This window comes from Tenrec ecaudatus, chromosome 3, assembly GCF_050624435.1.
Source record: "Tenrec ecaudatus isolate mTenEca1 chromosome 3, mTenEca1.hap1, whole genome shotgun sequence".
Lineage (NCBI taxonomy): Eukaryota > Metazoa > Chordata > Mammalia > Afrosoricida > Tenrecidae > Tenrec > Tenrec ecaudatus.
The window spans coordinates 141,935,125-141,961,368 of NC_134532.1; the positions used below are offsets into that span (position 1 = coordinate 141,935,125).

General features: G+C 39.4%; 1 protein-coding gene across 1 annotated transcript; it reads left to right on the forward strand.

Moving 5' to 3' along the window:
• Positions 1–9,818: 9,818 nt before the first annotated feature.
• Positions 9,819–10,463, forward strand: LOC142442802 (nucleoside diphosphate kinase B). The gene has a single exon (XM_075544143.1). The coding sequence runs from the start codon at positions 9,858–9,860 to the stop codon at positions 10,314–10,316; it is 459 nt and encodes a 152-aa protein (XP_075400258.1). The 5' UTR covers positions 9,819–9,857; the 3' UTR covers positions 10,317–10,463.
• The last annotated feature ends 15,781 nt before the right edge of the window (positions 10,464–26,244 follow it).

Here is a 26,244-nt window from a genome sequence, read left to right on the forward strand (position 1 = left end):
ACAGGAGTCTGTTACTTCTCTCGCTCCCCTTTCCCTTGGCTTCACTTGGCCCTGCTATTGCAGGTGACGCTGCCTCTACAGTACGGTGCTTCCAAAAGACTGCTGTGCAATAAGACTGCTGTGCAGTTTCACCTGAGGTCATTTTTTTGGCATCCACTCAGTGCATGTTAATTGAACACCTGCCTCATGGTTTCTTTTCTTTTCTTTTCTGCCAGGCACGGGGCTAGGTAATGAGGCTATTACAGTGGCCTGCACTTATTACACCTTTTGCTCTACTACCAAAAGTATTTTCTTCTCTTTCCCGTGCACTTTATTAATCGTATCTGTTCCTTTCATCACACGCACACACGCACACACACACGCACACGCACACACACACGCACACACACGCACACACACACGCACACACATGCACACACAAATATAAACTGCCAGCATACCAAATTTAAAGATCTATGATCTTGACATTCTTTGTTAAATACTTTTTACATGCAACTATTATAAACGTGTACTTTATTCCTAGATGATAATTTAGTCCAGAAATTATGTGTTGACTCATAATTTTAACTTTCTTTGCTACTCATTCCAAAATATAACATAATAAAACACTAGACCAGAATGAAACACTGCCAGGCCCTGCGCCAGGCCCATGATTGTTTTTACGTGTGAGCCCATTGTTGCAGCTAAACTAGGTAAACTTTCCTCTTCCTCTTTGCCCTCTGTGTTACCGAGTGTGATGTCCTCTTTCCGTGACTGCTCTCTCCAAACAACGTGTGTGAACTCCGTGACACCAAGTCGCACTCTCCTTCTTCTGAGGAGCATTCTGATTGTACTTCCTCCAAGGCAGATTTGTATATACTTTTTAAACATTAGTTTGTTTATTTTTAACACTTTCCTGGACAAACAAATCACATATCATGCATTTCAATAGTTCTATTGCATTCATAAGAGGTGTGCAGCCGTCATCACCATCAATTCCAGGGTATTTCTTCTTCCTCAAAATCCAGTCATGTAGCTTTGGTTTATAGATGTCTCTGGTTTACTTTGAAGACACTATCATTTTATTGAAGGATATCAGGAATTATCCCCATGGGATATGTGGTCATTTTATTGATATTACCATTAATTTAATCCGTGGTATAGCATTTAAAACACTGATGAGAAAAATAAAGTATATATGTATGGGACAGCATTTTTTAAGACAAGAGTACATGGATCATTGATTTGTACAAATTAATAATTTAGGTGATTGGACACTATTTACACTAATGATCGGCACTGTAGATGGGGCAAAACTTTGAATAAAGCTAGTTCATGCAGGCAGAACTGGACTAAACAAATCATAAAAAGACAATGATGGCACGAAAACTGCACATGTAAGGTGGTCCTGAGCTGCCACACATTGGACACCTTCAAGGCAAGCATTTTGAATAAGAGTTGAATGGCTTCCGTAGCCATATCCTGGAGAGCAGCTGCCTGCTTCTTACACTGCAGCATGTCAGTCTTTGGCCCATGGGGGTAATTCAGTTCCTTGAATCATTTTTAGTGAATTGTCTGTCCATGTCTTTTGTCCATTTTTTACTTTTTTGGTCCACTTTTTAAATGAACCATTAAAAAAATTTTAGTGAGGTGTTGTAAAATTCTGTAGATTTTAATAATTAGACCCACCTCTGTTAGACCATTGCTAAAATTTTTCCCGTGTTTGGTCTCTTGTTTTACTCTTTAGATGTACGTAAGTGTTTTGTTTTTATTGGGTCCCATTCATCTATTTTGTTGTCCACAGTGTGTGCTTTATTAATTATACTTGGAATTCTGTGTATGCCTTGCAATAGGGTCCTTACATTTGCCTCAATTTTCTCATTAATGACCCTTATAACTCTGGGTGTTACATTAGGTCTACAATCTATTTTGAGCTTGTTTTTGTACATGGGGAGCAGTACGGATCCTATTTCATTCTGCTATGATCCAATTTCTCCAAAACTATTTGTTGAAGAGTCTATCCTTATGCCATTAGATAGTTTTGGGTCCTTTGTCAAAGATCAATCACCTGTAGTTGGGTGCATTTGTCTATGTATATGTCATTATTCCAGTACCAAGCTGTTTTGACTCCTGCGACCATGCAGTAGGTTTTGAGGTTGGGTAATGCAAGACCTACCTCCTACTTTGTTCTCTCCTTTTCCTAAGTTCGTAATTAGCTTTTCTATTTCTTTAAAGAATGAAGCCGGGATATGGATCAAGATTATGTTGTATCTATAGATTGCTTTAGGTGGAATTGGGATTTTCACACTATTCAGTCTGCCTCTTCACGAATACAGGATATTCTTGCATTTATCTAGGTAGGTCTTTTTGTGGTTTTCTTGTCGTAATTATCTTTGCCCTAGTCTTTTTCATTTTTGGGGGGGGAGGGGGTGTGGTCAGGTTTATCCTAAGTATTTTCATCTTTTGTTTGGGTATTGTAAATGGTATTGTTTTCTTTTCTTTTTTTAAAATAATTTTATCGGGGCTCTTACAGCCCTTATCACAATCCATATATTAATTGTATCAAGCACCTTTGGATATATGTTGCCATCATCAGTTTTCTAAATATTTGTTTTCTGTTTGAGCCCTTGGTATTAGCACCTCTGTTTTCCCTCCTTCCCCCACACTCCCACCCTGTGAACCCTTGATAAATTATAAATCATTATTTTCATGTCTTACACCGACCACTTTCTCCCTTCACCCACATTTCTGTTATTCTTTCCCTTTTGGGGGGTGGTTATATATCGATCATTGCCATCGGTTCCTCCTTTTCTTCCCCTTCTCCCCCCACCTTCTCCCTACCCTCTCAATATTGCTATTCCCATTTCTGTTCCTGAGGGGTTATCTGTCCTGGATTCCAAGTGTTGAGAATTCTTGTCTATACCAGTATACATGTTCCGGTCTAGCCAGATTTGTAAGGTAAAGCTGGGGTCATGATATCGGAGTGAGGAAACCTCAAGGAGCCAGAGGAATATTATATGTACTGCATCCTGGCTGACTCGTTCCTTCCTTGTGACCCTTTTGTGAGAGGATGTCCAGTTGTCTACAGATGCCTTGTGGGTCTCCACTCCGACATCCCTCATTCTCAACAACATGATTGTTTGTTTTGTATCTTCTGATGCCTGTTACCTGATCCTGTCAAAACCTCATGATAACACAGGCTGGATTAATTCTTCCATATGGGCCTATTGTTTCCCTGCTATGTGACTGCTTGTTTATCTTCAAGCCTTTAAGACCCCAGACACAGTCTTTTAATAGCTGGCACCATGAGCTTTCTTCACCACATTTGCTTATGCACCCATTTTGTCAGAGGGTGAGCATCACAGAATGCCAAGTTAAAAGAACAAAGTGTTCTTGCACTGAGGGAGGGCTTGAGTGCATAATCCACCCAAATCCACCCACTTCCTCAATATATTACCATATAAATATATGTCGATAGGCCAATACCTCCATTTTCATGAATTAACATATTTAACTATGTATACAACTATGTTTCTACCATTATCAATGGGTACTGTTTTCTTAATGTCTTTTTCAGAGCTCTCTTTGCTGGTATGTAGGAATATAATTCATTTCTGCTTGGTAATCTTACATCCTAATATTTTGCTGAATCCCCTGATTATTTCCAACAGTCATTTATCGAGTCTCTCTATATAGAGATGATATATACATTTCATCTCTACGGAAGAAGAATTCCCTTTCTTCTTTGCCCAATTATATCCCCTTGATTTCTTTTGTTATCTACTATTTCTGGCTAAGATTTCCAGCATGATGGTGAATAAGAATGGTGATCGAGGGCCTCCTTGTCTGGTTCCGATGATCAGAGTAAATGCTAGCAGGTTTTTCCCATGGAGCAGGATATTGGCTGTTGGATTTTCATATATGACCTTAATATGTTGAGTAATTTTCCTCCTACTTCTATTTTGTTGAGTATTTTTAATCATAAATAGATGTTGGGTGTAATCAAATGTCTTTTCTGCATCTATTTATATGATCCTGTGGTTCTTGTATGGTGGATTACACTGAGTGGTTTCTTCGGTGAAATCATTCTTGTATCCCTAGTATGAATCTAATTTGGTCATGCTGAATTACTTCTTTGATGTGTTGTTGAATGCCATTGGCCAGAGTTTTGTTGGGAACTTCTACATCTATGTTCGTGAGGGATATTTATTTGTAGTCTTCTGTCTTTGTGGGGTGTTTTGCCTGGTTTGGGTATCAGGGTAATGCTCACTTCATAAAATGAGTTTGGGAGTTTGCTGTCCTCTTCTATATTCTGAAATAGTTTGTGTGGCACTGGCGACAACTCTTCAAAGAATACTTGGAACAATAACCCGGTGAACCCATCTGATCTTAGAGTTTTCTTGGTTGGAATTTTCTTATTCTTTTTTTCCTTTGGTGATGCATCTGTTTAGGTTTTCCACACCAAACCAAGAAATAACCAAACTCACTCCTATCAAGTCTATGCAAACGTATACCAACCCTGTAGGAAACCCCTTGCGTTTCCAAGACTGAAAGTCGTTATTAGAGGAGAAATGCCCATCTTCCTTTTGAGGAAAGGCTGGTGATCTTGAACTGTTGACTTGGTGGTTAGCACCCTAATGCATAACCACGGAGCCACCAGGGCTCCAAATTTGGTTAGAGGGTATATTTCTAAGTATTGGTTCCTTTTCTCTAGGTAATGAAACTTGTTAGATTACAGTTATTGATAGTAGTTTGTTATTATTCTTTTTATTTCATTTTGATCTGTTGTGATGTCACCCTTCTCTAGGCGCTTGTGTCTTTTTTTTTTCTTCTCCTTTGTTAAGTTTACCAGTGTTCTGTCATTTTGCTAATCCTTTCACAAACCCAGCTTCTTGTCTTGTTGTTTTTTCCTTTATTCCCCAGTTCATTTATTTATGCTCTGATTGTTATCATTTGTTGTCTTTTGCTTTTGGAAGGTTTGCATTGTTGCCTTTTTCAAGTTATTGAAGGTACATTGTGTTAAGGTGTTGATTTCAGATTTCTCCTCTTTTTTTCAGATTTAAGATTTCTCCTCTTTTTTTCATTGATTGCTATAAATTTCATTGCTATAAATTGCTATAAATTCATTGCTATAAATTTCATTGATTGTATAAATTTCCCTTTGATAACTGCTTTTGCTGTCTCACAGATTTTGATATATTTTTTGTTTGATATGTTTATTGAAAGGGTTTTATGTTTCAAGGAAATTTTAAATTTCATTCCTGATGTAATCTATTACCCAGTCATTAAGTAGTATATTGTTCAATCTCCATGTTTGTCTTTCTGCTTCTGTTACTTCTCTTGCTGATTTCTAGTTTTATAGCATTGTTATCAGAGAAAATAGATTGTAGGATCTAAATTTTGTTTCCATTTTTTAAGTCTTATTTTGCGGTCTAACATGTGATCTGTTCTAGAGAATGTTCCACGTCTACTGGAGAAAAAGTATACTGTGCTTTTGTTGGTTGGAGTATTCTGCATATATCTAGGAGATAGAAATGGGTGATTGTGTTGTTTAGCTCTTTAAGGTCTTTATTGAGTTTCTTTCTTGATGATTTGTCTTTCTTGGAGTGTGGTGTATCGAACTCTCACTGTTTTTTTTGAAGAATATCTTTCTTCAATTTGTGAATTTGATTAATGTTATTTGAAGGTCTTTCATTGGGGCCATATGAGTTGAATATGGGTGTATCTCCATGATCTAGTTTTCCTTTAATCATTATGCAGTCACCATTCTTGTTTCTCATTATGTTATGTGCCTTGAAGTCTATTTTTCAGAGATTAATATCGCCACATCTGCTGTTTTGATGTTCCTGTTCACTTGATATGTTTTGTCCAGCCTTTGATTTTCAATGTTTTTGTCTTTGTATCTGCAGTTTGTTTCTTGTACACAGCACATTGGTGGGTCTTGATTTCATATCCAGTCTGCTACAATCTGTATCTTTACTGGTACATTCAGTCCATTATTGCTCAGTGAGATTTTTGATATGTATGGGCTTGTTTCTGTCTTTTTTATATGTGTTCATGTGTGTGCATATGTGCTGTGTCATTCGTTTTTTTGTTCTTTCTATATTTATGTGTTCTTTTTGATAGTACTTTGTGTGTGTTGGTTTATGTTTGATTTTTTAGTAATTTTCTTATATATTGGTCTCAGGTTTGTCTGCTGCTGTTGTTGGGCTTTTTTGGCCATGGTATTCCATTTAGTACTTTTTTCTCATGAACCTTTTGAAGCTTCTGTGAACAAGCAAATTTCAACCCATGCATATAATATATGATTAAAACCATGACCACTAATCAAAAAGTTAAACACATTGAAACCATTGCTTCTTTAGGTAAAAATGTAGCCATCTGCTTCTATAACAAGTACAATATTGGAAATCCTATAGGGAAGTTCTGTGTGTGCTCTACAGGTTTGTGATGAGCTTGGATAAATGAAAGCACTCAACAACTTGTATATGTTATATATTATAAGCAAAATCAATTCCAGTACCATCTAGTTGATCTGATTTGTTAATGACTTTTTCAAAAGGCTATAAATATTAATAGATGCAAATTGCCATAACTTCTCCCATAGTGTGGCTAATGTAGCCAAACAATTGCCCCTTTGGTTACTTTAAAGCTTAGCTCTTTAAACCCTGTACCACCATGACTTCTTATTATATTAATGAAAGATGTTTATTATGGCACAATTTGCGAAAGCAAACAAAATAAAGCCAAGATAATGAAACCTGGAAAACACTGGAATAAATACAAATTAAAAGAAAAATAAACAAACAAAAACTCACTGCCATCGAGTTGATACTGACTCACAGCAACCCTGTAGGACAGGGCACAACACCTGTCCTCAACGGTGTCTGAGACTGTTACTCTACGACAGTAGAAAGCTCCTCTCTTCTCTCAAATAAAGGAATGCATACATAAATATTCATAGGTCTATACCATGGAATGCTCTGCTGTTACTAAGGAGAATGAATCAGTCAGAATTGACCTGGAGATATGGTAACATTATACTACTCTTAAGTAGGATGGTACGGTATCAAGAAAGAAAAAAAACCTTCTGTATGTAGGCATTCATTTACATGAGATAAAGTATGAAACGATGAACATTCATTTTTATTATTTATCACCTTGGAAGATAAAGGATGTCATAGTTAGATTTTATGTCAACTTTCATTTGTATAAGGGTGGAATCCCACCTGTCAATCAGGTCACACCCTGATGATGCCTCCTAGGCATGTGCCCTTTATATAAGAGAAAAACTGGGCATGTCTCCTTCCTCTTTTTCTGCCTCTTTGTCTTACTGCATTCCAAGTCTGTGCCTGCTTCCAGGGAAAGCTCCGTGTGGGCTGCCTGACATGGAGAGCTCTTAGTACCCTTTCATGTTTCCACAAATCTTGGATCCACACGACTCTGCACCCAAGAGCCGATGGTCTCCTTGAATCCTGCTTCACCTTTATGTATTATTGACCTTCAGGTATGTGAGTCTGAAAAGGACTCTGAAAAACATTGATTCCATGAACTTGAATTTAACTGGCCTATCATACTTTCTTGATATTAAGTTGCTTCTTGATATAAAGTTCCTTCTTATACATATATGAGTAGCACTGGTTTTATTTCTCTTAACAACCCAGCATAACACAGGGTAGAAGGATAATATATATTGATAATATATTAATTTTATTAACTCATTGATAATATATATGAACTTTATTATGAAGGAAAAATAAGATAGAATATGTTGAAACATATATCTCAAAACATTTATGATTAACCATGGCTGTGCATAATTCTTCATAGTATATATTGCCCAAAACCTCATATATAAAACCCAATATGAACTTGAATGTGAAGTGCCTTCTCAGTCATTTATCTGACCAAATAGATATACCTATATCTACTTAAGAAGAAACTGTGGAGAGAGTGAACTTTTATTTTTCTTTAAAATATGGATATGAGGTACACGCTCTGGCTTATTTTTCAAATTCATAAATATCTTAAACCTGGAGAGACTGCACTCTATTATTCAAGTTCACAGCATGTGTCATTTGAAATTTTGTTGTCATTTGACTAACCTTGCATAAATCTTTTCGAGATGAAGATAGAGTATAATGTGTAGTTTAAAGAGTTACTTTTCTGGAATCATAGTGATTACAAAGTCTGTAATCTTTCATAGATGTATGTATGGCTGTGATAAGAACTGTAAGAGCCCTCAATAAAATTATTTTAAAAATAAATAAATAAATATGGAAAAATGTTTGTGAGCTTTAATGTGATTAAGTTACCTTGCTAGTGAAATGAAAATAAATACAAATCAATACCAAATAAAGAATAAGAAAAAAGAGACTGTCAATTTACTTCTAAAAGTGGCCAGTGAGAGTCTTATGAGTAGAATTGAAACATTGTTTGATATAAGGCCAGATGATTACTCTCAAAATGCAACTGGGGGAAATCGTCTCCTCAGCACACAGTCAGCCATAATAGCACACACAATATAGCTTTGAGGATCTTCATTTGCCGATGTGCCAGGGCTCCAAATGAAAGGAAACAACTACAAACATTCATTAATAATTGAAAGGTGAAATGTACAAAGTGAGAATGTAGGCAAATTTTAAGTTGTCAAAAATTGACTGGAACACACAAAGGTCGCTATTGGAGGCGTGGTGAATTGAAATAGACATTACCCATTTTCAGTTTGAGAATCGCGTAGTCTACTACGCTAGGGAGGACAGACTGAAGAGGAGCACCACATTCCTCTTCAGCACGAACATTTTAGGGTCTGTCCAAAGGGACAGAGTGCCCGTGGTGACAAAATACTCATACCAACCACTAATGCCAAAGAAGAAATGAATGACTTTTACTAACTTCTGCAGCCTGAAATCGATGAAGCATGCAATCAAGATGTCTTGATAATTACTGGCAATATGAATGCCACGTTGGAAACAGAAATATCACTAATTGGAAAATGTGACCTTGATAATAGAAAGGGCAATGGAAATTATATTATAGAAAAAAAAGAATGAACAAAATGTTCTGAAATTGATGATAGTGATGACTCTTTTTTAGTCTATTTAAAACAATGAACTGTCTGGTATATGAATTATATGTTAATAAAACCATTAAAAAGATAAAATCCATAAAAAAATTTAAAATAGAAAAGTAATGACCTATCTAAAAGCAAAAAGAAGTTTGCAGCACTCGTGCCTTATCCATTGCAAATACCTTTAAAAAACAAATGGTGGCTATGCACATAGATCTTGCCAAATGAAATACGGTGGAATCAAATCCACTTCATCTGTGGAAGAAAGCTCAATATTATCAGTCAGAACAAACCCAAACACAAATTATGGATTATACCATCAATTACTCCTGTGCAAGTTCATATTGAAGGTGAGGAAAATTAAAACAAGTCCTCAAAAGCTGAAGCATGACCATGAGTATACCCTACCTGCTTTTAGAGGTCATCTCAAGAACAGATGTGGCTTACTGAGCACTTAAGACCAGAGGAGTTGTCGCATGGCATCAAGGGCAGTATACACGAAGAAAGCAAAAAAGATCATTAAGAAGAAAGGGAAGGGAGAAAACACCATAATGGATATCAGATGAGACTCTTCATTTGCCTCTTGACCCCAGATAGAGCAAACGGATCCAGGAAAATAATTGAACAGAGTAGTCAAGAAGACCAAGTGATGCATCTTAATGAAGTGGGAAAGTATTTCTAATTAGAGTCTCAAAGGAAAAAACACATGAAACATTTCTCAAGTTAAAAGAACTGAAGAGGGGGTCGCTTCCTGTCTGCGCTGCCGCCCGCTCCGCTCCGCCCGCTCCGCCGCCGCCGGACTCGCACCATGGCCAACAGTGAGCGCACCTTCATCGCCGTCAAGCCGGACGGCGTGCAGCGCGGGCTGGTGGGCGACATCGTCAAGCGCTTCGAGCAGAAGGGCTTCCGTCTGGTGGGCATGAAGCTTGTGCAGGCCTCCGAGGAACACCTGAAGCAGCACTACGAGGACCTGAAAGACCGCCCCTTCTTCCCAGGGCTGGTGAAGTACATGAACTCGGGACCAATTGTGGCCATGGTCTGGGAGGGGCTGAACGTGGTGAAGACGGGCCGGGTGATGCTGGGAGAGACCAACCCAGCGGATTCCAAGCCAGGCACCATCCGAGGGGACTTCTGTATTCAAGTTGGCAGGAACATCATTCACGGCAGTGACTCGGTCAAGAGCGCCGAGAAAGAGATCAGCCTCTGGTTTAAGCCGGAGGAACTCGTGGACTACAAGTCTTGTTGCCATGACTGGATCTACGAGTAAGAGGCGGACAAAGCAGTCCCGTCCACGTGGGCCCGTTGGCACTGTGCCTGTCCTGAGTACAGCTCTTCTTCTGGGGTTGGAAGCAGTAGAATTGATGTCCTCTCTCCTTCCAAAGCACACTGACCAGTGAAATAAAGTCGTTGGAGACTGGGAAAAAAAAAAAAAAAGAACTGAAGAAAAATGTCAAGCCTCAAGGTATAATATTGAAGGATCCTATTTGGTGTTGAGAGAAAGTGTCCAAAGAAGATGGAAGAAATATCCAGTCACGGTTTCCTTTAATTGCCGATATCCAACCATTTCCTTAAGAACCGTGTGATCAAGATCCAATGGCACCGAAGGAAGCTATCTGTGCTAGGCTGGATTATCTAGAGAAGTAAAACCAATGATTAGATAGATAGATGACAGAGAGATAGATACATATAGATATATATATTTATAACTGGATGAACCATTTTCATGATCAAGCCCAGTCTAGTTTCAAGTCCATGTGTCAAAGGTTAAGCTAGAGGTTTCTTTTAACTCACATAGATTAATAGTTTAGTGGCTAATAACTCTAGAAACAATAAAAGCAGATGCATTCAAGGTCAGCAGGTCAGACTTGTGACTGGAGAAGCAAATTTATCCACAGTTGTCAGATCAAAGGGCAGGCTGCTGATGGCTGCCAGGATTAGGGGGAGCTATGGCAGGAAGTTTGCACAAGTCCAAAGAAAGCTGAGATGGGTGAGCCAGATACAGACTCTAGACGCAGCAAAAATCAAGCAAGGTTTCCACAGTGTCTGCATTTATCAGAAGAAGACCACACCTCTGAGGAAACCTATCAGTTTCGTCATGGTTTGAACTGAGCAAGGGAGTTGCAAGCCACCTTAATTTTCTTACAACCACTAAGCTGCTCCAGCAGATTCCATTCTGGAGTTGATTACGTTATATTAGATCACATCCTGGGGGGTGACTAGGCCTCACCTGCCAAACCACTGAGTAACCTGGCTCAGCCAAGTTGACACAAAACTTAACTGTCATGTCATCCAAGCTGCACTGAAGGCCCTGGTGAAAAGTCAGGTCCTAGGAATTAACAAAAAAACGGTTTAAATTGTCCAATAATTCATCGCAGTAGCAGAGGCACCTATGCATCAATTTGAAGATATTTGGCAGACAGCTACCTGTTTGGCTCCCTGGAAGTGAACTGCGATAGTTAGGTTCTTTGGTGCTAACATGGCATCTGTAAGAATATGTGGGTGGAGGTTAGCCTGTCAATCAATTCACAACTTGATGACTTCCCTTGGAGCTGCAACTGAGTCATGGAGCTCTATGGAGGTCGGCCGCACTCTCTCTGCATTCACCTCCCTGCTTAATGGCTACCTTGAGAGCTGCTGGATCCCCGTCACATTGTCCACCAACCTTAGACCCACCAACCACCAATACATTTATTGAAGAGGATATATATTTGAAAGTCAGATAATGAAAAAGAAAGACCAAAGAAGAATTGATGCCTTTGACTTTGGCTGGTATTGGTGAAGAATATTAAATAGACCATTTGCCAGAGCATAAATAAATCTCTCTTGCAAGAAATACAGCCAGACTTCTTCTTAGAAACAAGGATTGGGAGACTTTGTCTCGCATATTTCATGCAAGTTCTGAGAGGAATCAATTCCTGGTGAAGGACATCACCGCTGGTAAGGCAGAGGGTCACACACAAGAAGAAGACTCTGAAGGAGCTGGATTGATACAATGACTGCAACAATGGGTTCAAACAGAAATGATTTTGAGAATGGCGTAAACCAGGCAGTGTTTCATTCTGTCGTACACGGGGTCCTTAGTAGTGAAAATAGACTTGCGGGTGCCTTATAACAATAGCAACCACAGTGGATTGTTCGTGGATAATAATTAGTGTTGCACGGTGTGTAGTTTATCTAGCGAGCAGTGAAGAGCAGGCCCATGGAAAATTCTGATATATCAACATTGTCATGGCTTGCAATACTTGGCAGGGTCAATCTCATTACATTTTGACAGTTCTAATATGTTTCCCATCTTTCTACTTTGCAGACAACCATTTTCAGAGCATTGGCCAATGAGAAGTCTTTCTCTGACTGCAAAAAAGTAAGTAAGCCTTCAAGAATCCAGGAATGTCGTCAGAGTAATAAAAGGTTTCAGAGTTGGTAACATTCCATTGAAAACCTGTGGTTACCAATGATCCTATTTTGATGGCAGATGGTGGCTCTCTTTCTGCAAAGGAAAGTATTTGAATGACTCTCTGAAAGATGTGGGTAACGGCCATTACCTCTTTGACAGCATATTGTTATAAAGATGAGTTGATTCCATATATTTCTATCTTGCTGTTATATGAAATTTTATTCTGCAAAATGCAAGTCAAAGGAGTTCAGTATATGTACAAGCTTCACGGCAGGAGTCTATATCTTTGCAAATTTAAATCTAATAAACCTAAGCCCAATACAATATCAAACTGATTTTACATTTTGAAAGCTGATCATGTAATATAAAAATCCGGTTTGTATTTATGACAGCCAAGTCCGAGAAGCTGTCATGCTTTGCAAAAGGATTAGCCTCACTAGCATCTGATGGGAAACGTCCGCAATAGCTCATGCCTGAAGACTGGCTGTGATGGCAGCGTGTCTAATGCCTGGCCTTCACTGGCCAGAGGTCACTTTGATCCGTCTCTTTAACCTCCGGTTTAACTAGCTCTTCTCCTTCGTGTGGGGACAGATGTGATTTCACAGTGTAAACAACCCAAATAAATTCTTTGGCACTATCTGTTAATATGGAAAATCAGATGCAGAATGAGTTGACCTGTGCATAATGTATTAGTTTCTTGGCATTTCTTTGGGTTTAATACCATGGCATTGCTTGTTATGCTGTTTCCATTTCTTATGTTGCTTAATGTGGAAATACTGAAGAGGGATGTTGATCTTTAAAGATGATGTGTAGTTGAACTGCTGTAAATGCCAGCCATTTCACTATTTTGGTGGGTTTTGATGGCTTAAGAAATGACCATTTTGACTGAGTTCCTCTGTATTTGTCTTGTCCTCTTCATGAGTACTGGGCTTTCTGAGAATTGTTCTTTGCTGGGGAGCTGATTCTGACTCACAGAGACCCCGTGGATGGAAAATAGAACAGTTTCATGGGGTTTGCTTTCCATCCCTGGTGGTACAGTGGTTAAAGTGCTGGGCTGTTAACTGCTAAAGGTTGGCAATTTGAATTCACCAGCCAGTCTGTGGGAGAAAGATGTAGTAGATCGCCTGCTTCTGTAAATATCATACCCTTTGATATCATGTGGGGCAGTTGGCTCTACCCTACAGGGTAAAAATGAATCAGAATCAACTGAATGGAAATTGTTTTGGAGGTGTGACCTTTCAAAGGCCAATCACTATGCTTACAGTGATCTATATGTTACATAGCCTGTCTTCCAAGCTGTCTCCTGGTGAGTTTGTACAGCAAACTTTCTGTTGGTAGCCGAATACTTTCTGTTGGTAGTCAAACCATTTAATGAACAATTATTCATTAAGGACTGTGCGACATACACTGAAAAGTAATGAAATACAAGGTGTACCAGAACATTTGCCCTTGTAAAACTTACAAACCAACCACCCCAACCGCTGCCATCAAGGCAAGTTCGACTCAGAGCAGGATTGCCAGGGCTATAAAGCATTATCAGAGCAGATATGTGAGGGGCTACGAAATAATGGACCTTTCCCCCCAAAAGCTATATATTTCATTTTTTTACAAAACAACCTTAGCACTTTCAAAGTACTCTCTCCATACACTTGTCAAATCTGTGATTCAGTATTGGAAACATTTTTCAAACGCATCTGTTTGGGTGGCTGACAGCACCACCCTCGTATTTTTCTTTGCCTCTTCTAAGTCATCAAACTGCTGTTCGTTCATGTCCCTCTTCATGCACGGAAACAAACAGAAGTCACGTGGAGTGAGCTCAGGTGAGTAAGGTGCATGGGGCAAGTGAGGCATGCTGTTTTTTGCCAACACGTGGCACACCGAGATGGCTACATGAGCAGGTGCATTGTTGTAGTGCCAAGATCAGTCCCCCGTCTGCCACAAATCAGGTCTTTTTTTGGTCACACACTGTTAGGCCATCTTTTCAGAACCTTTAAATGGAAAGCTTGATTAACAGTCTGACCTGGTGGAATGAATTCCAAATACACTACAAGTCGACATTTTTGTCCATTCTGGAAATTGATGGATGTCCAGAATGATTTTTGTCATCAATCAACATCTCACCTCTTTTGAAATGTACAAACCACTCATACACTTGAGTTTTTTCCCAGAGAGCTGTTCCTGTAAGCGGTGTTCCACATCACAACAGTTTCTGCAGCATTTTTGCCAAGCATGAAACAAAAGTTTACAGCTGCACACTGTTCTCTTCAACCAGCCATCACGAGATGAGTTCCTCACACACAAAAAAGAATGAAATTGCTTTGACAAAAAAATTCACTGTGACCAGAGAGAACTTTCTCCGGTGGTGCCCCTGGGTGCACTAACTCAGAGCGAGTTGCTGGATACTCACCTAGCAGGAAAAAAGACATCCTACAAAAGCTCGACTCTACCCAGCACAATTCCAGTTTTGGGGGGTTACCCCCTGTAGTCTCATCTTTCTGCTGCAGAGCAATGGATGGGCTTGAACCAATGATCTTGTGGTTAGCAGTCTAACACTTACTTGAAAGAACTACCAGGGATTCTTCTAGAACTTCTAGGAAGCATTAAGCAAGGAATTGGCAAAAGTGTGATCGATTATATGTGGTTTTCTTTTCTCTCCTTTTCATTTTTTTAGATTGGGGGTATTGTTTTTTATACCAGGAGACTATAATGTAATCCCCTTACAGAAGGGTATCAGGGAGGAGACGAGGCAGTCACGGTGTGATGTAGCAATGATGAAAAATACAACTTTCCTCTAGTTCCAAAATGTTTCTCCCTATCATGATCCCAATTCTACCTTGCAAGTCTGGCTAGATCAGAGGATGTACACTGGTACAGACAGGAACTGGAAACACGGGCAGATGATCCCTTCAGGACCAGTGGTGAGAGTGGCGATACTGGGAGGGTAGAGGAGGGTGGGTTGGAAAGGGGGAACCGATTACAAGGATCTACATGTGACCTACTCCCTGGCGGACAGATAACAGAAAAGTTAGTGAAGAGAGGCATCAGACAGGGCAAGATATGACAAAATAATAATTTATAAATTATCAAGGGTTCATGAGGGAGGGGAGAGTGGGGAGGGAGGGGAAAAATGAGGAGCTGATGCCAGGGGCTTAAGTGGAGAGCAAATGTTTTGAGAATGATGAGGGCAGTAAATGTACAGATGTGCTTTACACAATTGATGTATGTATGGATTGTGATAAGAGTTGTATGAGCCCCTAATAAAATGAATCGGGGAGATTATCGGGGGGGGGCGCGGCAAGACTTTTGAAGAGAGATTTAATGAATGAATTGGAATTAGCCAGGTGGAAATAAAGCATAGGTAGAAGAGATCCAAGTGTGAAGGTCAAGCAAGAGGACCTTGTAAGTGGAGAATGATACAAAGTTCAGAGTGCCTGAAAACTATAACTTTACATGGGAAGTTGGGACTGGCGAGGGAAAACGCACTAGGACCTGATCATGGAGGACTTTGGAAAGTTACATTAAAAATTTAGACTTAATAGAAGTGAAACTGGAAAATGTTTAAAGGGCTTTGAACTTCGAAGGATAGATGTGGTATATGTGATGTCTATAATTTCTATTTAAAATTATGTGGTTGAAGGAATGATAGGACTGGTAAGATTTTCGACATGAAGTCTAGTTTCAGACATGAAGTCCACTACAATTATCTAGGGAGAGATAGTAATGGCCAGGATTTGAAAAAAATGGCAGTGGGGATCCAGATATGTTTAGGTGATAAAATGTAGTCATAGAAATATATTCAAATTATTGAATTGTATGGCGCATGAATTATATATCAATAAAACTGTTATATGTATTTAAAATGGTAATAGAGAGGAAGTACCTTAGAATGAATTTCAGACTTCTGACATGCAACTTTCAAATAGTAGAGCCATCTTTGGAAATAAGGACCTTCTGCTGTGTATGAGCTTTAGGTGAGTTGATGAATTCATGTTGGCACACATCAAAGTTGTGGTGTTTGCAATATATCCTAGGAAGGGTAGCCAATGGGTGGCTTGGAATATAGACGTACAATTAATTAATGCATTCTGGACTGAAGATAGGGACATGGGAGTAATATGTATATAAAGAATTATGGAAAGAGTGGAATAAATGAGACTACCCAGGAAAGGTATGTAGCTGTGAAAGAAGAAAGAAATATAAGAATATTAAGGAATATCAATGTATAAGGACTTGGAGGAGACTCGGGTCTGTGAAGGAAACCGATATAGCAGCTGTAGAGACTGGAAGAAACCAGAAGAGTCGTCTGTCATAGAAATCAGTTCCATCAAAAAGAAAAGTCTACATGAAAGGGACTGTCATTAATGTCAGAATTGTCTTCTAAGAGGGTAAGTCAAATAAGGACAGAGGAATGGATAAATAATTATCCATCGGTTTTAGCATACTGTTAGTCATCGTTGGTTTTCACGAGATCAAAGTCATGGGGCCAAGAGGCAGGTTGTAGTGAGTCTGGGCTCGAGGAAGGTGAAGAAGTGGATATAATTACACTGAGTTCTCCTTCAAGGAGTAATTGCAGATGACTCCCTGGAGGGATGATGGGGCTGAGGGAAGGTCTCTTTTGAGATAGGGTATATTTAAGCAGTTTAAGCACTGTTTAAAGAAGATGATGGAAGGAGAAAGGGTGATGGCTCTGGGGGAAAGAGAGAGAAAAATTCAGCTGGTGCATTCTGGGAAGACTGAGCCTGCCCATCAGTGCTGAGGAGACTTCAACTTAGATAAAGAGTACCGTTTGCTTTGCTACAGGGGGACAGAAAGAAAGGGTGCAATTCATATGCTTAAGAGCATGCGCAATTCATGCCCAGGAAGAAGCCAAAATGGGGCAACTGTTAAATATATATATATTTCTTTGAAAGTTGATGTGGCATGATTGTTGAGTCTGCAGAGCTATACTATTCATTCATGAGTACTATTTGGAAAATGAACATTATGAATTATTTACTAAATGTTAATGTTTTTTATTTCATAGACAGGAAAATCAAAAGAGACTTAAATAGATAGATTATTAATATCATGGTATAATATTCCTACATTATTTAATCTAACAGCTATTTCCCACAATTTTTATTAAAGATAGTATCATTAAGATGATCAAAAATCTCTGGGCAAATGGAGTCTATTTTAGGAAAATCACCTCCAATCTGTGTCCCATGTAATCGCCTCAGAGCTTTGAATCTGTGCTGCGAACTGCGCATGTCTAAATGCAAACACATTTGTTTCCCCATCTTGCGCTTGCTTCTTCTCATATCTTCACCACTTCTGTTAATGATTTTACCATTCTAAGCTGGAAACCACAGGTGTACCCTTTATTCACCTGTTCCCTTTATTCCTCATATCCAACTAGCTTTCAAGTTCATAAATTTTATCTTAGAAATGGCCTCAGATTTTCTTTTTCTTTCTTACCTTGCTCCTTCACTATTCCTTGGAATATGGGGCAACTCTCTGTGTCTTTCTGCCTTTCCCTCCCTTTCATCTCCCCACCCCGCCTTTCCTAATTTTAAATGTGCTCCTTTTATCTAATTTTCTAAAGTGCTTCTAGACATACTTTTGGGAAAACAAGCAAATAAAACTAAATGAGCAAGAAACCAAGATTATATCAAACACCCTTAAAACTTCTAGTGAACTTTAGTTTTATTAAACATAAGCCCCAGCTTCTCTGCAAAATATCCATTTAAAATATCATTCCCTGATTTCCAGCCTTCTTTCTGGATACGCCGCTTGTGCTGGCTTCTGGGAGGCACGATGTCCCTGCATGTGGGACTCTTTGATGACCAGGTGCCTTCGAACAAACTGCTGTCTCTTCCTGAAAGGCTCTCCTCTTTTTCTGGTCTCCAAGGACAACAATTCTAACCTCGTGAATGCCCTTTCTGGAGACTTTCTTTAGTCTGCCGAGTGGGATTAGTGGTTTGTAACACTCTAAATGTAACTCTGATATAATAGCGAACAGCAATTCCGCAGGACGAACTATAAAGCTAAGGCTTATCAAATGCTCCCAGTACTGCGAGAAGTGCTTTGCATGGATTCTCTCTCTTAATTATTACAGCAACAGAAGGAAGGTAAAATTTAGAGATGTTAAAGAACTTGCCGGAAGAGACCCCGATAGCAGATGTTACCGAGGCAGGATGTGAACCTAGGCGGTCTGACGTCAGAATCTTCCCTCCTAGTACTTTTTGAGGAGAAGGATCTCCACAGTGGCTACAACAATGGACGCAAACAAAACGCACTCTCTGAGGAGGGCGCAGGAGCAGGCGATGTTGCCCTCTGTCGCACATAAGGTTTCTGTGAGGCAGAACTGACTCCATGGCTCCTAACAACAATAATATTTATATGTGCAATCCCTCCCTAACCTACTAGCGAGAAGAAGGAGAGAAACAATGGCCTATATTGTCAGGAAGGGTAAACCGATACTCCACAGATAGTAGGAAGGAAGTAAACGTTTATTCCATACACATTGTGACTCAGCAGAACAATATGTTGCTTGGCCTTGTTCCACCTTCACAGAGTTCCTTGTTGCAATCGCACTCCCAATACATCTCAGGAAAGACCTGCCTTTTCCCTGACCGGATTCCACCAGAGGCTGACTTTCTCTCAGGTCCTGCTGATAACGTGTCCAGCGTATACAAGATACAGTCCGGGCATTCTCACTTCTATGGATGTACTTCTTCCAAGACAGGGTTGTTTGTTCTGGCTGTCCATGCTCTATTTGACATCATTCTCCAACGCCTTAATTCAAAGCATCAATTCTCCTCTGGCATTCCTTGTTCGTTGGCTGCCTTTCATGTGCACATGGAGTAACTGAAAATGCCATTGTTGATTCATCTGCACCTACATCTCAGTGACGTCTGTGCTCTCGGATACTTCAAAGACTTTTTACAACAGACTTTCCCAAAGCAATACATCATTGGATTTCTCAACTGCCGCTTTCATGATACTTATCGGGGATTCAAGTAAAAAAAAATCCTGGAGAGCTTTTATCTTTTCTCTGTTTGTCATGGAGTTGCTTATTGGTTCAGTTGTGAGGATCTTTATTTTTTTCTTGGCAAATAATTCACATCTCATACAATTCAATCAGTCAATCATTTTTAGAAGAGTTGTAAAATCATCACAACAATTTTTTGATAATTTCTTCTTCCCTGCAATTCTTGTTGCTAGTTCCACATTTCCCCTCAAGCCTCCTGCCATGTACCTAGTTAATTATTAATCCGCCTATGGACTCTATAGATCTGTCTACCCTAGGTTTAATATATGGAAAGAAAATACAAAATAAAATTAAGAAACGGCAACAATTAAAACACCAATAACAACGACAAAATAAAACAGAAAAACCTCAATTGAAAAGAAAGCAAAACTATCTAAAATGGAAACAGCTTTCAAATGAGTCAAAAGGGGATCAAATGAGATGTTAAATTTTAACATAACAACATCTGCATTAGTTCACTTTCCAATTCACTGTCTGATAGCAAGGTTGTTCATCCCTGGTCAATGGTCAGAGGGGATTCACCAGAGGCTTAACCCTTATGGGGACCCTGAACATGGACTTTAGGCTTGCACTGTCATCAATAGCTATCTGCAAACAGGATATTCAGAATTTAAGCTCTGATAACCATTCCCTTCTTCAGATTTGGATTTTATAATTTATAATCCTTAGATTGCACAGGGTGGTGTGCTTCTACTGTGTAGCTTTAGTTGATACCTTATTTAGATGGCTGCTTGTTTTAAGACAAACCTTTAAGACCCAAGGTACTATTCTTTCTAATAGTTGGACACCCTCTGACTTCTTTACCATACTTTGGGATGGCACCAAATCTTCAGTGATCAAGTATCAAGTAGGGCCATGTCATACTGAGGCTATCCTCTTTGATCTTCATCAGTAAGTACAAGCTTTCTGGGGTTTCAGCAAGCAAGTTTGTGTCATCTACATGTTTTTAATGAGCCTTCCTCCAGTCTTGATGCCACATTCTTTGTTATGTAGTATAGCTTCTTGACTTATTTGCTTAGCATACCGACTGAATACGGTGAAAGAATGTAACCCTGACACACACCTTTCTCTATTTTGAACCAGACAGTATCCCCTTGTTGTGTTAGAGTGACTGCCTCTTGGTCTATGTATAGGTTCTGCAATAAATAGCACAATTTAAATGTTTTAGAATCCCCATTCTTCATAATATTATTTATAATTTATTATGTGAATTTTCTAAATACATTCCTATCAACTAGTGTGGATTTCTTTTCTGGGACAATTTTGCTCTGAAAAATAGGGAGAGTTTTGTTTGTTTGTTTGTTTTGACCTTTTCATAAAATTGAGAAAAGTGTATTTACATTTAGGATTTATCTGTAAATGTACACTAAAAATGATGTGCTGAAGGATATCTGGGATTATAGAAGTATTTAGCTTAGCCAAAATTAGAAAATCTCCCCAAATTTGCTTAAGTACAACTTTATCAAATTATAAGAACCCATTCTGATTCATAACTTCATTTATATATTCTAAAACCACTCTCATCCAGCTAATTCAGACTCAATGAATTCTGAGATTTTGTAAATCTATATGGGAACAGCCAGTCTCATCTTTCTCCTGCAGAGCAGCTGGTGAATTTGAAGTACTGATTCTTTGACTAACAGTGAAAAGATTTCCTAACAGTGCCACTAGGGCTCCTTAATTCATGTACGAGGGGATACCTCCAAAATACCAGCTTTCCCCACCAAAGATATGTATTTACATATTTTTACAAAACAACTTTATCACCTTCAAAGGGACTCAATGGCTGTGAAAATACAAGAGGTACCACCCCCCCCCCAAAAAAAAAAAAAACCAACAGAGAAAAGCTCTGCTGGGTGGAGTCAGGGCTTGAGCCAGAGGCCTAAGGCCATGTGGGATAAGTTTAGATAAGGACAGAATTTGATTGTTTTTAGCATTGAGTTTAGGATCTGGCTGTACTAGGTTTATACTGTTTTCTTCTGCCTGTTGTTATTGATATAATGATTGATAGAAATGATTATTGGGAAGTAAAAACAGAGTTTGTAAGATGATTTGCCTTCAGCGATTAAATTGGTATTTAAATAGGTTAGGTCATACCTGCAAAGAAGTCTCTAAAAGGATAAGCCCCAACCAGGGTCTTGAGTGCTCGTGATCTTCAAAGGTGAAAAGATTTGCCTAAGGGCTGTTGACAGATTGAAGAAAAATAGAAACTCTTTGGCCTTTAAAATTTTGAGCTAATGGTTTGTACCTGAGGCTGAAAAATTTGGATCATGGAAGGAACTCTCTGCTCTAGGACTGAACTGTTAAAGGGAGATTGTGGGCAGGATGAAATGCTTGTTAGATGACAACTTGAATCTAATTGTTGAGTGGAAGTGTGAGAAATACAACAATAAAGAGACAGCTTGAGTCTGGCCACTGATACTCATGGACCTGACTCACAGGAACTAGAGGAGAATAGGAGAGTGGGTTGACTGGTCTGAAGTTCATGACCTAGTCCAAGGGGGCTAGAACTGTTGAGAATTTTTATGGGGTCCATGGTCTAAAGGCAAGGCAGTCAATGGGCGCTCAGGTGAAACTAAGTGAAACAACTCACACTGAGTTGACCAGAACCTGACCAGATGAAGAGAAGATCTTTTAGCCTGTGAACTAGTTCGTATTGCTGCTGACTTTATGGATAGCCTGTCCTGATTTGACTTTGCTTATGGATGCAGACTCACAAGGATCCAACTGGAATGAAGATTCTTCATATCAAAGAATATGATTATCTCCTCAGAGTATTGGGTTGATGTAAGTGGGCAGTATAGAAATTGGATACCCCAAATGGGGCAGATAAAGGCATGAAGTGGCTGGCTTACAAACTTTCATAGGTGGGGGAATATAGGCATATAGTTATGTAGATGTTCACATAAGTATAGAATATTTTTGTTTTGTTCACTTGAAGAATGTTATGTTTAAATGAGGGTGGCACATTTTTTAATTGTATGTATTTTAGTTTTGTCCTGTTAGGTACAGATATGATTTTATTATTATTTTGTTCAAAAATTTTATACGGCTAAAGAGTTGTGTAAGAGTATCAAGTTGACAAGGTGTGGTCTGTGGTATTTACATAAACTGGTGTCAACTTGAGACTATTAAGAGTGAAGGGGTGGAGTTTAGCTAGCCTGTCAATCAGGCTGCAGTTTGATGACCTCATTTGGAGATGCTACAGAGATAAATAGCTCACTAAAGGCCAGCCTACACTCTCTGCTTCATCTTCTTGCTGACAGGACACATGGAGATATGCTGATGGAACCAGAGCCCTGAAGCCGGACAAACCATGTGGAGATGTTCCCTCCTCCACTGGAGCTACAAGACTTTCCACACACTGGCCTGTGATCTTCCTGCATTCTGCATCATTGTATGTGATGCATGAGTCTGAAAAGGAATTTACAGACTGGTATTGGACATATGGGCTAATATCAGACTTACGGACTTGATCTGGACTGGGCGGGGATGTTTTCTGAATATACAATTATTCTTTGATATAAAGCTCTTTCTTATACACATATAAGTGTCTCCCTGGATTTGTTTCTGTAGTCCACCCAGACGAACACAAAAGCTAATGTTTAAAAAGTAGGATACTTCAAAATGTCCTCCTATGAGATAAAACAGTTTGGTTTTAGAATATGTGAGGAAATCCAAATGTTGGTAGAGATAACTTTGTAGCTGTGTCTGTCCTGTGTCTGTCCTGTGTCTGTCCTGCGCTGGACTGTGCGAGCTATTCCTCTGACCCTTGGCTTGGATGTGAGAGCCTTCCTCCCACTGCCAGTGATGGATGAGTATGCAGGGAGCACCTGCATCGTGCAAACAGCAACTCCTTTGGCTGCTCAGGGAGAGATTTACAGTGTGAACTTACCCCGAGGTTTCTTGAAAGGAACCCCTGACAGTTTACTCCCTAAACATCAGCTACTGTAAAACCAAAGGAGCAGTGATCAACTCTGATCTCATGGGACTCGTGTTAGTTAGAATGGACTCTGTGGCGATTACAATACAGCCAGCAAACACCAACCAAGCCACAACAAAACAAATGTGCAGTATGCTTGCCTGTGCCATTTCTTGGCCCAATAGATAATGCACATAGGTGGCACTTCCTGACACATACTAGGTAATTTTCCTTTAGGAATAGATGATTAGGAAAGTCAAATGCCATGATCTATTGGAAACTTAAAGCTGTTCATCAATATTGATAGATACAGCCCAGTGTAATGCCAATGGTTAAGATATGTACTTACAGTTGGCTCCTCGACCTTTTGAAACAGTAATATATCTGGATTCCTCGGTGAAAGAGCAAAGTGGAATGCCTGGATGGGGTGTAGTGACCTCTAAAAGCTGAGTAGGCAGCTTGCCACGACTCCCTTGGCAGAATGTCTGGGCTGACAAGTCATGGTGCTTTCTTCCCATGCCCCGAGAAAGGGCACAACACTAACTCAACCCCATCAGCATTTGGAAATTCCTCAGCTCCTCTCTGGAATGACAGATCCTGTGTTCTGGAAGAGTACAGAAAGGCAGATCATTCCAAGTGTGTTTATATGCTGTATACTTTTTAAAATAGATTTTTGGGAAGCAAGGGAGGTTCATTTTGTCCGGAATCAATGCAGGCAGTGTTGTTTTGCTGACTTGCTGTAGGGATTTCCCCTGGCCAAAGGACAGTGTGTGCACATTTGCAAACTTTCTATCCTTTTTCCATATGTTCAACAGGCCACTCATTTATGGGACAGAGAATTGTTATTCTTGAGCAAAGGGAATGAGCGTAGTCCTTCTACCTTCTCCACCCTCTTCTCTCCTTTGTCTTCTCATCCCCTTGAAGATGAAATAATTCTTAAAGCTTATTTTTCAATATTTGGGATAAAAATAGTTGTGGATTCCCTGGGCTCTCATTTTAGGACATGTGACCTTATTTCGATGGTTATTTTTGCATCTTTCAAATCGCATTCCCCCAAGTTGCTGTGTGTTGCAGGCGTTAAGAACAAAGTCTCTGGAATGATTTCCATGAGCGCTTCACGTTTGCTCGTTACTTAACCACTCTCTGCCTCACTTTCCTTATTTATATTAATGATATTATCCCATAGAATTGTTTAAATAATGAAATTTATAGAACTATCTAAACTTCTTAGAATAGTGGCTTAAAAACCGTTGGTTATTTTTATTTCATGACTGTGAATGTAGAGAATAATTTGAGTCTTAGTAACTCTGAGTCCAGCTTAATACTTTTGTTCTAAAAAAAGAATGATATCAAGGGAAGACAGAAATAAGTTTGGGCCAAAATCAGGATTTTCAAAGAAGGTAGACTAGTTGTACTGAAGAAATGCCTCTATGTGCATCTTGAATTATTAATAATTCTAACCCTTATTAATTGGAATGCACTTATGATAAATATCATTATAAGTTTCAGCTCTGTAGCTGTAAAACATTGTTAATAAATGAACCATACAGAATTCTTGACAGTATAAGGAATAAACTTTTATATATTTTTATCATATGTGCTAGTCCAGGTAGATTAGAGAAACAAATTCACAGACACTCATATGTGCATAAGAAATAGCTTTATATAAAGAGTAATTGTACATTAAGAAAACATCCCAGCCCAGGCCAGATCAAGTCCATAAGTCCAATATTTGCCCATATGTCTAATATCAGTCTGTAAGTTTTTCTTCAGACTCATGCTACACATGCAATGACACCAACTGCGGGAAAATCACAGGCAAGTGGATGGGATGTCTTGTGGATCTAGTGGTGGTGAAAACATCTCAGTGCTGACATAGGTCTCCATGTGGTTCCTCCAGCCCCAGGGCTCTGGTTCCATCAGTGTATCTCCATGTGTCTTGTCAGCAGAAAGACGAAGCAGAGAGTATATGTGTCCGCCTCCAGGGAGCTATTTATTTCCGTAGCACCTCTAAATGGGGTCATCAAACTGGGACTCGTCTGACAGGTTACACTCTACCCCTTCACTCTTAATAGTCTCAAATTGACACCAGATTATGTAACTGCTACATCATATGAAACGATCTGGAACACAAAGTAGATATTTATTAATCTTTGTTACTTTGCAATGAGGTTAATCATCAATCTTCACACATCAACTATGTAGTGTGTGCATCTCAGAAACCCAGCATTATGTATCCAATGATGGGTATCCTCGTTTTCCTCTTCTTGTGTATTTCTGACACCAACCCACACATGAGACCTTTCTCCCCGATTCTAGCTTTCCTGACCTGGCTCAGCTCTCATATGAGAAAACGACCCCGCCCTACATCTATGCAGCCCATGTTTCATCACAGCACTGTCACAATAGCAAGAAGATGGAAACAACCTAAACACTCACAAGTAGAAGAAAGGATAAATAAATTTTGGTACGCACACACAGTGGAAATCTATATATGGTTACAAAATAATGATGAAACCACAAAGTACCCCATGGTACAGGTGGACCTGAAGAGCATTGTGCTAAGTAGAGGTAGTCCATCACAAAAATACAAATATTTTATGAAACCACTCTGGCTGCTTTGGGTAGGTGCTAAGCTATTAGCGTCCTACCCCCAGTGGCTCTGCACACATCAGATGGACTACTACCCTGTTCTGCGCCATACTCATGTCAATACATGTCATTGAAGGCCAACCCCTTCTTCACTGCCACTCCACTTTACCAAACATGATGTCCTTCTCTGGGGACTGGTCTCTCCTGACAACATGTCCGAAGTATGTAAGACAAAGTCTTGCCATATTTGCCTC

Excerpts from the sequence above, each read along its gene's own strand:
- LOC142442802 (XM_075544143.1), top strand. The coding sequence starts at position 9,858 with ATGGCCAACAGTGAGCGCACCTTCATCGCCGTCAAGCCGGACGGCGTG.